The sequence below is a fragment of the Gadus morhua genome, chromosome 5 (assembly GCF_902167405.1).
Source record: "Gadus morhua chromosome 5, gadMor3.0, whole genome shotgun sequence".
In the NCBI taxonomy this organism is placed as follows: Eukaryota; Metazoa; Chordata; class Actinopteri; order Gadiformes; family Gadidae; genus Gadus; species Gadus morhua.
This window is the reverse complement of record NC_044052.1, coordinates 14,069,565-14,081,410: the sequence shown is the minus strand read 5'-3', so window position 1 is coordinate 14,081,410 and position 11,846 is coordinate 14,069,565. Positions and strand designations below refer to the sequence as shown.

The 11,846-nt window shown below is 48.7% G+C and overlaps 2 protein-coding genes across 2 annotated transcripts in view; one reads left to right on the top strand and one right to left on the bottom strand.

Annotated features, from left to right (window-relative positions):
* Window positions 1–51: 51 nt before the first annotated feature.
* LOC115544537 (5'-nucleotidase-like) lies at window positions 52–7,319 on the bottom strand. The gene is made up of 9 exons (XM_030357536.1): window positions 6,945–7,319; window positions 6,127–6,349; window positions 5,211–5,399; window positions 4,885–5,082; window positions 4,398–4,549; window positions 3,734–3,842; window positions 2,930–3,079; window positions 1,041–1,241; window positions 52–653 (listed from the first exon to the last, which is right to left on the bottom strand). Exons 1-9 carry the CDS (start codon window positions 7,284–7,286, stop codon window positions 496–498), a joined length of 1,722 nt encoding a protein of 573 aa, XP_030213396.1. The 5' UTR covers window positions 7,287–7,319; the 3' UTR covers window positions 52–495.
* A 3,036-nt stretch (window positions 7,320–10,355) lies between these two features.
* htr1b (5-hydroxytryptamine (serotonin) receptor 1B) overlaps window positions 10,356–11,846 on the top strand; it is a 2,372-nt gene continuing 881 nt past the window's right edge. The window contains exon 1 of the mRNA XM_030357535.1: window positions 10,356–11,846. This exon is cut by the window's right edge and continues 881 nt beyond it. Within this exon, the coding sequence (XP_030213395.1) occupies window positions 10,794–11,846 (1,053 nt within the window). The 5' untranslated portion in view covers window positions 10,356–10,793.

Genomic DNA, 11,846 nt, shown 5'->3' with positions numbered 1-11,846 from the left:
AGCAGTTGGATAAATCACACTGCCAGAGGCTGCTGTGACCCTGTGCTCTGGTGACCCTGACCCCTGGTGACCCTAACCCTAGGGTGGTGACCCTGACCCCTGTTGAACCTGACCCTAGGGTGGTGACCCCGATCCCTGGTGACCCTAACCCTAGGGTGGTGACCCTGACCCTAGGGGGGTGATGACTGGTTGTTCCCCTGGAATCTGAGGTCTTTGACGGTCTGACCAGATGATCCACCAAAGCTTCTGACTCACGGAGGAAAGAATTCAACTTGTGGACGTCAAACATGGAGGACTTATTTATTTAGCTTGCATTTCTAAAAAATGTAATCTCCCTATTATTTAATAGGAGGTTAATAGGGCATTGCAGGCACCAGGGTCTAAAACAGATGCACTATCTATCACTCCCTCTATAACATGAGACTTTCAATAAGGCTAGTCGCAACGTCCATGGCTCTCATCTGTGTGGTAATCTCTGAGTGATGAGGCAGGTGATCAGAGGACGGAGGCCAGGACCATGGCCACTAGCAGCATGGCGGAGCTGCTTGCCACGCAGAATGCAGAGTTGATGAACTTGATCCGACCGTCCAGCGGAGGATAAACACGCTGCTGCTCCATGATGTATTTGGAGAGAACAGAGACGTCCATGTCACCTGGAAACACACATTTGTACATATGAATGTACCATAAGCACCACCCACGTCCCCACCAGCTCTCCTCCTCCCCCATCTCCTCTCTCCTCCCCCACCTCCCCCAGCTCCTTTTCCTTCTCCTCTCTCCTCCCTCACCTCCTCTCGCCTCACCCACCTCCTCCCTCCTACCCCATCTCCTCTCTCCTCCCCCACCTCCCCCAGCTCCTTTTCCTTCTCCTCTCTCCTCCCTAACCTCCTCTCCTCTCTCCTCACCCACCTCCTCCCTCCTCCCCCACCTCCTCACCGCCTCTCTCCTCCTCGCCCACCTCCTCTCTCCTCCCCCACCTTCTCCCTCCTCCCCCACCTTTTCCCTCCTCCCCCACCTTCTCTCTCCTCCCCCCTCCTCACCCGTGTCGTGCTTTAGCCTCTCGTCTTTCAGCATGTCGTACCCGTCCCCTCCGTCGGCGATGAAGGAGGTGACCACCAGCTTGTACTCCTCGTCGGGGACCACCGGTAGGTAGCGGGGCATGCGGCATGCGGTGCACAGAGCCTCCAGGGACACCAGGCGCTGGCCCACCGGCCGGGACACGAGGTACTCCACGTGGAAGCCTACAGGAGGAGGCAGGGGGCCATCAGACCACCTTACAGAGGGGCCCCTCTTCAGAGGCGGGGCCGACAGCTGTCACTCGTTACGGGCGGCTCCTCTGTATAGCAGCAGAAGACTAAGGCCCTGTCCCATTTCGACCCCTTACCCCTTCCCCTTACCCCTCCCCCTTACCCCTTCAAAACAAGGAAGAAATGGGATTGGGCCTAAAGCCCTGTCCCACTTCTCCCCCTTCCCCTAGATTTGAGCCCTAACCCTAGATTTGGCGCGTTCCCCCGAAGGGGTAGGGTGTTGCAATACTTAAGGGAGCAAGGGGGGGTGCTGTTCTTCCATTATAATCATCCCTTGAATGCTAGCCAGCTCGGTAGCTGACTTGCAGCTAAGGGCACTCAAAGCAAGTGTTGTTGTTATGGTGAGAGTAATGGGACTGGGCCTTAGTCTAAGTCTTGGACACAAGTCTGCTACCCTGTCCTGGTACAGGCCAGGAGCCGACCCAAAGTGTGGCATCAATGTGAACAGAACATAGAACTAGAGTTACTTTAGTCATTCTCAAATTCAAATATTCTTCGAAATATTTGTATAAAAATACCAGTAATAAAACCATTAAAAGGATGTATTTCAGGGGTGCCCAAATTCTTCCCAGTGGAGGGCCAAAATGTAATCGGGGGGAGGCTTGTGGTCCAAAATTTAAATCTTTCAGTATATTAAGTTAAATATGGGTATAAATAGCATGCGTGTGCAAAATGAATACTATCACTAGGTCATTTTGAAAAATGAATGACACTGTTTATTGTGCTTCACGTTTATGTTAAAAAAAAAAATCAGAAATTAGAAAAATAATTGAAGCACTCTGAAATATTTGAAGACAGACATTGAACATTACTAGGCATTGGGCCTGTGTCTTCAAATACAAAGACAATTTTAGTGCAATAAGAAAAGTAGCACAGGACAAAACAATTAGCGTTTGTCTGCATGCCACTGCCTATTAACACGCTCCATCCTTGCATCCTCTCACTCACTCGCTGTCACTTCGGATTGGAGCTGAACAGGATAGGAGCTCAACAGCGCCACCCTACCATCATTGTATCACAATGTTATTCTATGGTCAGGAATGAAAGTGCACCAATGAATAATATTCAATAAGAGCGAGGCAGATTCCGAGCGCTGATGGCGGAAAACAATAATATATACAGTGGGTAAGGCGCGGGCCAAATCAAATCGGTCGCGGGCCAAGTTTGGCCCCCAGGCCCCTAATTGGGCAGCCCTATATTAAATATTCAGACAATGTATGTCCTGGCGGTGGTGTTATGAGGACCTGATGTGTTCAGGAGGCCAGCAGCAGACAGGACATGGGTTCAATCCCCAAACTCAACACTGGCACTACCGTCCTGACCTATGACACATGAACCATAAGGTGGTGGTAGTGGAGACCTTGTATCGGAAGGAGCCATAAGGTAATGGGTGTGGAGACCTATCTGAAAGGAACCATAAGGCAGTGAATGTGGAGACCTCCTATCTGAAGAAACTATACGGTGGTGGCGATAGATGTGGAGACCTCCTATCTGAAAAAACTATACGGTGGGGGTGGTGGATGTTAGGGCCTCCAATCTGGAGGAACTATAAGGGGATGGTAGGAGATGTGGAGACCTCCTATCTGGAGGTACTATAAGGTTGTGGGGGTGGATGTGGATACCTCCTATCTGAAGGAACTCTCCCCTCTTGCTCCCGTAGCGATGGACCGAGTGCTCGAAGGCCTTCCTCAGCGTGGAGCCCTTCACCTGGATCAGGTCGAAGGTTCCCCCGAAGGGCAGCACCAGGAGCAGGTCCTCCATTGTGATGGTTCCTGAGAGCAGAGGGAGCACCTTGATGCACAGAGCAACACCTTAAAACAGGGGTCCCTACCAACACCTTAACACAGGGGTCTTTAATACAGGGGTCTTTAATACAAGGGTCTTTACCAACACCTTGATACAGGTGTCTCTAATACAGGAGATCTTTACTAACTCCTTAATACAGGAGTCTATAATACAGGGGTCTTTAATACAAGGGTCTTACCAAACCCTTAATACAGCTGTCTCTAATTCAGGAGGTCTTTACCAACACCTAATACAGGGGTCGATAATACAGGGGTCTTTACTAACACCTTAATACAGGGGTCTTTGATACACTTTAATACAGGGATCTGTAATACACTTCAATACAGTAAGGCAGTTACAGCTAGGCATTGGATTATTCATCCCTTACCTAACCAACACCACCAGAAACATGGTGCAGGTTGATCTTCACTCACCGTTCTGAACCCTAAGCCTAACCCTAACCAACACCACCAATAACATGGTGCAGGCTGAGCTTCACTCACCGTTCTGAGCCCTAACCTTAACCCTAACCAACACCACTAACCACATGGTGCAGGCTAAGCTTCACTCACCGTTCTGAGCCCTAACCTTAACCCTAACCAACACCACTAACCACATGGTGCAGGCTGAGATTCACTCACCGTTCTTAAAGCGCTCATTTATGGAGGTGCGGATGGCCCCACTGTTCATCATACACAGACCCACGTGGTTCCAGCGGAGCTCGTCAGAGTGCTTGATGTTGTTAGAGATCTGACAGGAAGGAGCCCTCATTAAGGGTTAGTACGCTAAGGGTTAGTTCGTTAAGGGTTAGGGTTAGTTCGTTAAGGGTTAGGGTCAGTTTGTTAAGGGTCATGGTGAATTTTTTAAGGGTAAGGGTTAGTTAAGAGTTTGGGTTAGGGTTGGTTCGTTGTGGTTAGGGTCAGTTCGTTAAGGGTTAGGGCGAGTTCATTAAGGTAAGGGTTAAGGGTATGGGTTAGTTAAGATTTTGGTTTAGGGTTAGTTTGTTGTGGTTAGGGTCAGTTCGTTAAGGGTTAGGTTGAGTTTGGTAAGGGTAAGGGTTAGTTAAGAGTTTGGGTTAGGGTTAGTTTGTTGTCTGCATCAAAGGACACTTGGCCTCAGGTGTCTTGTGTAGCAAAGAATAAAAAAGAGAAAATCAATCCACCAAGCACTGAGATGTTGAAGGAAACTAAATAATAATAATGAACCAAGCTACGTTGAAGCGGCAGCAAGGCTACGGTAGAGCTAGGGTGAAGCTACGGTAGAGCTACGTTGAAGCTGCGGTGGAGCTAGGGTCAAGTTCCTCACCATGGCACTGCAGATCAGGTTGCCAAGGTTACACTCCTCTGAGCGGCACTCCTTGGAGCCATCGAGGTAGACTAAGGTGTGCCCGACGACCTGGGTGGAGAGGTGGGACAGGTTCTGTTTCCAGTGAAGCACTTCGGCCAGCACACCCGGGTCTGAAACGGAAAATAGGGTTATGTTCCGTAGACAATTTATGCCTTCATCTTGGTTCTTCTGGTGTTGGATCAAAAGTCAGGTTAATCAACAAAACTGCTGTCACAAATGAGGGTTAATAATACAAATGAATGCGAATCAATACAAATAAAGAAATACAACTTTTGTAAATACTGTATATGTATCAATAAATACTGAAGTAGAATTGTAAAAATATTTGTTTTATTTGAGGTCTGATATAATTTTGTCCTAATGCATTGTAGAGGTGAAATGAACCAGAATGGAAGCGTATGGCTTTTGACTAATGACTTATGACATCCATGTCGGAAAGGTCTACCTTCAGCTACACTGCTGTCCATGAGGATGGGGTTCCCGACCGCCTTAATAACGTCTCCGGCTTGGTTAAAGGTGACTTTGAGGTTCCCCAGGTATTTCCCAAAGGCGAACGCTTGGACCACGGGAACATCTCGCCCGTCGTCGGACCGCACCATGTGCGGGTAGACTCCTTCTGGGATCTCGGAAGACGGCGGGCTGCCTGTGAGTAAAATTATGCTAAATTTCACGTTGATCGATTTATATAACCTCTAATGCAACAGATTTAAGACCAGAATTGAAACCAGTTCTTGAACCATGTTAAAGTGCAGGTCAGTTGAATAGGCCTACCAGTATAAAGAAAGGTGTTGCTGTGTCCTCCAATGACGACATCAACTCCTTTGACTCGCTTGGCGATGTCTATATCGACGTCGAAGCCGGCGTGACCCAGAGCGATGATCTTGTTGACGCCCATGGAGGTCAGTCTCTCCACCTCAACCCGGAGGGCCTCCACCTCGTTCTGGAAGACCAGGTTGGGTCCTCAAAACCCAAGGGGGGAAACAGCCCAATCGATTCATTAAGTTGAGGTCATCAGAAAATCTGAATTCAACAAAAACATAACTACATGCCGTGTATGTTACCACCTGCATACCTCCCTCTTCCGTTAAGTAAAGCTTATTTATTTATTTATATTTCCCCTTTTTTTCTCCTCTTCCTTTTCTTGACCTACCATGGTTATGGTAGGAAAATAGTAAATGCAATGTATATAAATCTGAATGCAACATATTGTGTCTGCTATATATATGTTTGTATATATATATACATAGCTTCATTAAATACAAAGAAGCCCTCCGAAGAGGGGTGGCGGGATAAAAAAATTAGTTAGTTAGTTTTGATAGTTGTTGACAAGAGCCGGATGACCAGCGCAGCGCCCAATGGGAGTGCCTTTGAGGAAACTACGATGGCTTCAATTAGTTGTTAGTTTATCCAATTGCGTCCAGAGGCATTTTGGTCGGCGGCCGTATACAACACCCTTAGAAATTGAAAATGGACTAGGAGGTTCCTGACCAATGGGCACTTTCAAATTGGTCTGGTCTGTCGATGTCCGGCTAAACAATCCGCACAGCTGGTGGTAACGTTGGACCGAAAGCCTTTAAGCTTTCACGACTGAAAACATCTCTTGAGACCAAGATTTCAAAGCCTGTAGTCATTCGATACAATGAAAGCTAACTAACTATCTAACCCTTACCCTCACCCTCATCCTCACCAGGCTGGGACAGGAGAGGGGTCTCTGCTGTAGTGTATCCCACCACAGCCACCTTTTCTGAGCCAAGGTTGAACACTTTGGATGGCTGATAGAGGGCGTTGATTTGCGGGCCCAGTGTCTGGTCTGCCTTCATGTTGGCACTGAGCATGGCAGCGCTGACGTTATTAAGGAAGGGGGAGAGAAGACCCTCCACCTCGTTGTCAAACTCGTGGTTTCCAAAGGCCTTAAGAGACAACGACAATTGTGTAATTAGTAAGACTCACTATTGTTATGTTTATTTGTATATTATTCTTCTTCTGCCTCATCGTCTGTAATTATCTCAGGTTTAAAAAATCAAGCCAATTACACATACATCAGTCGAGTGCAGTAAATAGTTTATATTTGTGGAAGTGAATGGGGCCAAAACGCTAAAATCAACCAGCTGACACACTATTACGAAAGTAGTTAGAGCGCAAACGAGCTTTTTCACACACTTATTGAGGGGCGTTCTCGGTGGGCGCGAATACTCCCCCTGGCTTGAATTTAGATTTCGGAAGTAACGGAAGATTATAATGGAAGTAATGGAGATCATAACGAAGTAACGGAAGATTATAATGGATGTGACGGAACACGAAACCATTCAAATTCAAGTTTTTCTTTGTCATCATTTGGTGTAATTTGTAGTAATTGGAAAGCATTATTTAGAACTACATCATATTTTGTGAGTTTATTTGTATTAGCAAATTTCATTTAGCTATAGGCCTATATCACTGCACCACCTTACACCCCACCATAGCACAATAATAAAGTGAGTATTATCAATGATGATATTGATTTACCATCGCGTCATAGCCCAGTAGGTTCATGAAGTAAGCCGCTTCCGCTCCTTTGTAAAAGTTGAACCAGAGAGTTCCCTGGAACTGGTCACCGGCGTCCAGTAACAGAACGTGCGTTTCGTTCCGGCGGATTTCGGAGATTTTCGTGAACCTTCTGGCGACTCCGGCGAAGCAGGGTCCATCTCCCCGGCACTTCCCCGCCTCTCGGCTTGTCTCCTCGACGCGGGCATGGTGGTCGTTGGTGTGAAGCAGAGTCAGCTCAAAAGTTAAGGCTCCGTCCAAAGTGTTGGAGAGGAGAAGGAGGACGCACAGAGAGAGGAACCCCGGGGCGCGCGGCACATCCATCTCACCGTCTCCAAATAAGCGAAAAAAACCGACGAATGTGCGCCTCGACGAGCAAATGTCCTAGTTAGTGTGCCCGTCCAGCTGTAGGCGGCAGTCAAGCTGTACCCCCCCCCCCCCCCCGCCCTAGGGAGCTGCTGTTACCGCTGCGCCCTTAGTGCGCCTTTAGTTTCCTTGAGCGCTCTTTCTGTTCCCTTCTGTCCCGTTGACGCGTCAGATGTTCGTGCTCAACCACCACCTCGACCACATCTAATTTCTGTACGTTCTGAGTTTCAAGCGTAGTTATAAATATACTTAATTATAATTAAGCAGCTATTTGCCACTTGAACCCATAGGTGCGCGAGGTTCCATTAGAAGAGGCTCCATCACTAGAGTCTCAGTCTCTGAACAGGATGTCAATATGTGCGTGGAAAAGGTAGCCCTACTTTAGGTTACTTCAAGTCACCTTTCAGACTCACCACCAAACGGTGGCAGGAACTGGATTGGAGTCCGTGTTTGTGATTGAACTGGACAATATTGGACCCACCAGAAAGTAATATATCATTCATCATCTTTTCTCTTCCCTGCACACATACACTAACAAATACACGAACACACGCAGACATAGGCCTACACCCACGCATACACAAACAGTTTTCACAAGCTTTATTTTACAATCATTCAATTGTGAATCAATTCATAATGTAGCCTATATTTATATCCTACACATAGCCTAAAATTAGTGCAATAAATGCATAATGTATCCCACTACAAAGAGAGCCAATGAGACCAGTAATCGTAATAACATTCATCATGTTTATATCCAAAATAACTAAATGAAACTCCAAGTCAGCCACCTTCCAATAAGAGGAAATACTGGATCACTGAATTTCCAGGAATCATTTCAGATTTGAAAGTTCCACTGACACAACCCTGGTACGACCAATGGCCTAAGTCTGCCGATCAATATCAACAAAGGCTTCTTGAGAGTAAATGCTGCCCTCTAGTGATCAATTCAACCTCCTCGCGGAGGCTACTGGGCTGATATCAGCAGGATACGCAATGCGAAATCGAAATGACACCTCAAGCCAGCAAGTTTGCATTTTTATTGGAAATAATATGAGGCAAAAGAAGAATAACACAAAAAACTAACTACAGTGAGAGGATGGAGGCTGGATGGAGCTGAATGGAGGGCAGGAGCCCAATCACATATCTGGAAAGATATTCGACTGCCTAGGTGGTTTCAAAGTGTTCAGTATGTTGGTTTTCCTTGAGGCTAACCACTATTAACATTTTATTTTAAACAGGTCTTGTGCAAACAGAAATCCTTCTCCCTTCGGTCCCCGTTGTAGCGTGGCCCTCAGAGGCCGTCTGGCAGAGCGCTGAGCGTATGTTCTCCTCAGAGCAGCAGGGCCTGGCTCCATGTGGCACGCTGGTTCAACACGGGCCCAGGCCTCCTCTGCTCCTCACCGCACACAGAGGAACGTCGCAGGGGCCTCTTCCTCCCAGAGTCTGACCGTTAACGAGACGGAGCTGGGGGTAGGAATGCGTTTAGGATCCACATCCAACATGTAGGATTATCCTCTTAAAGTCAGCGTAAAGTGAACCAGTCAAAACCACTTGAGGATTCTCTCTTCAAACTTCTTGGCTAGGCTTCAGCCCACATTCAATTCACTCAGCTGGGATCTGCCCTCATTTAACGCTGTCCTATTTGGTGCTGGAACTCCTGCTGTGATGCGGTGCTGATGCTGTTGGCATAGCGACACGCCAACCCCTACATCACATGACCAACTGCACCGCTCAACATCATTATAGTGGTGAAGGTTTCGAGGAAACTTGTCACATGAAAACGCAGGCTATTCCTTTAGTCCAGTATCCAGGATGTTACTCTGAGGGTTAAATAAAGAAAGTGACTTCAAGTCACTTTGACGACTGACTGCCAAACAGTGACGAGAAACTGGACTGGAGGCCGTCTTTGTGACTAAACAGGAGAATATTAAACCCACCAGAAAGTAATATATAATCCATCTCCTTTTCATCTCCCTGCTGTCTAAAGAAGATTGACACCCAATGCAAGGGCAAACATACACATACACCCACGCATACACAAACACAAACACGCAAAGACACAAACACACCACACACACACACACACACACGCACGCACACACACACACACACACACACACACACACACACACACACACACACACACACACACACACACACACACACACACACACACACACACACACACACACACACACACACACACACACAGATCCATGATGTCCAAGTGGCCCTTCTGTTTTAGAGGTCCAATGTCAGTCAATATTTATCAATATTTGATGCATATATTTATATATGTTTTATATTGTTTGCACTCCTGGGCGATGAGCAGCTCATTTACCGGTTCATCAGAAACATCTCTCTCTCCTTTCTTGACAGCTGGGATGCATTGATCTGAAAGAACAAGTCAAACACCATATGCCAATAGCATTCATCATAAACCTTTATTGTGGAGAGTCCAAACACAGAGGTCCTGCCAGTGTTTTAATTAGGCCCTCGATGTGAACGACTCTGCATTAAAACAACGGCCTTCTCTTTCAAAGTGAGGGAAACGGAACAGGATGGTTCTGGTAAGGATGAAGACAGGAAATCCAAACACATGAAATCAACCACTTAATTCCATCGGCATCACTAGATTTGACAGGAACTGCTGCATCAATGAGTGGTGCAGTGTTTACGTCCTCATTGTCATCATAAATCACATGACTTACATTTTCCTACCGTAAATGCCCCTAAAATACACCTTTCCCACAGGTGGGATGAGGTTGTGGAGAACTTTCAGTGTGCTTCCTGTACCTCAACCTCCAGGTAGGAATGATCGATGTTGCATGATGTGTCTGACCCCTCTAACCTCGGACACATCGTTGTCTATCTATCCTGAGCTTCCAGACTGGACGTCTTTATCTTTGTTAAACACCATTAAAACACGTGGATACACCCCGTCTGGTGACGTGCAGGAGCACTATGACCCAGCAGATTGGCTGAAAGAAGCCCCCCCCCCCCCCAAAGTGAGGGTGAGGAGTGAGGAGTCAGACGGGCTGGACGCTGGTGTATAAAACCTCCTCGCCTCGTGCCGTTCGACCACAGCGGCCTGGAGTTTTAGATGTTACGGATCAGATGGAGGGTTTGGTTTTGGGTTCTTATCCACAGGCGGTAATTTTAACAAAACCTGGACCAACTCCTTCACCGTCTGTCTGCCGGTAGGAGAGGAGCGGCCTTAACTGTTCCTGAAACTGAAATGGAAATTTACCTAAAAAACTCTCAATTTACCTGAATTATAAGATACAGCTTCGGGAACGATGAGCGAGAAACGAGTCTCCCTTTCCTTCTACAACATCTGTGTCTTGTCTCTGACTAGATGGCGCGACCGGCAAATGTTGACTTGAAGATCAAAAGCCCCGCGGTGCGTCTGACTGCTGCTCCTGTAACCAATCCAGTCCATTAGGACCTGAGGAACACAGGATGGAGGGTCCCGGTCTGGTCTCCAAGACGCCCGCGCCCCCCGTCCTCGGAGTCACGAACGAGACCTTCGGAGCGGTCTGGTCTCCCGGTCTGCTCTCCCAGGTGAGCCTAGCGGGACTGCTCTCCGCCATCACGCTCGGCACCACGCTGTCCAACGCCTTCGTGATCACAGTGATCTCCCGGTCGAGGAAATTACAAACTCCGGCAAACTTCCTGATCGCGTCGCTCGCGTTCACCGACCTCCTTGTGTCCGTGCTGGTGATGCCGATCTGCGTGTTGTACACCGTCACGCACACCTGGTCCCTGGGCCAGGTGGTGTGTGACCTCTGGCTCTCCTCGGACATCACCTGCTGCACCGCCTCCATCCTCCACCTGTGCGTAATCGCCCTGGACCGCTACTGGGCCGTCACGGATGCGGTGGAGTACTCCGCAAGGCGGACCCGGTCGCGCGCGGCCGGGATGGTGGCGGGCGCGTGGCTGATCGCCGTCAGTATCTCGCTCCCGCCGCTCCTCTGGCGGCGGGAGAGGGCGGAGGAAGAGCTGACCAGCTGCACCGTCAACACCGACCACATCTTCTACACCATCTACTCTACGTGCGGCGCGTTCTACGTGCCCACGCTGCTACTCCTCGCGCTCTACGGGAGGATCTACGCGGAGGCGCGTAAAGTCATCCTGAAGCAGTCTCCACGGAAGGCCACGGGGGCTGCCGGGAAGAGGCTGACCTCCGCGCGCCTGCTCACCGACTCGCCCGGGTCCGCGGGGTCCGCCTCGTCCTCCTGGAGACCCGACCATCCCTCGAGCGACCCCGGGTCCCTGGCCGGTGAGAGGGGGGTGGAGGTGACGGTGTCGGACGCCCTGTTGGAGAAGAAGCGCGTCTCCGCGGCCAGAGAGCGGAGAGCCACGCGGACGCTGGGGATCATTCTCGGCGCGTACATTGGCTGCTGGCTCCCCTTCTTCATCTACACCCTGGTAGTGGCCACTTGCGATGCGTGCTTCTATCCGGAGCTCTTTGACTTCTTCAACTGGCTGGGCTACCTGAACTCCCTGATCAAC

What these genes read in the sequence shown, in the direction of transcription:
- LOC115544537 (XM_030357536.1), bottom strand. Translation starts at nt 7,286, where the DNA reads ATGGATGTGCCGCGCGCCCCGGGGTTCCTCTCTCTGTGCGTCCTCCTT. An exon ending in ACCTGATCTGCAGTGCCATG is followed by an intron (nt 3,843 to 4,397) that starts GTGAGGAACTTG and finishes CCTTCCTGTCAG; the next exon opens with ATCTCTAACAACATCAAGCA. An exon ending in AGAGTTCCTTCAGATAGGAG is followed by an intron (nt 1,242 to 2,929) that starts GTATCCACATCC and finishes CTCCTCCTGTAG; the next exon opens with GCTTCCACGTGGAGTACCTC.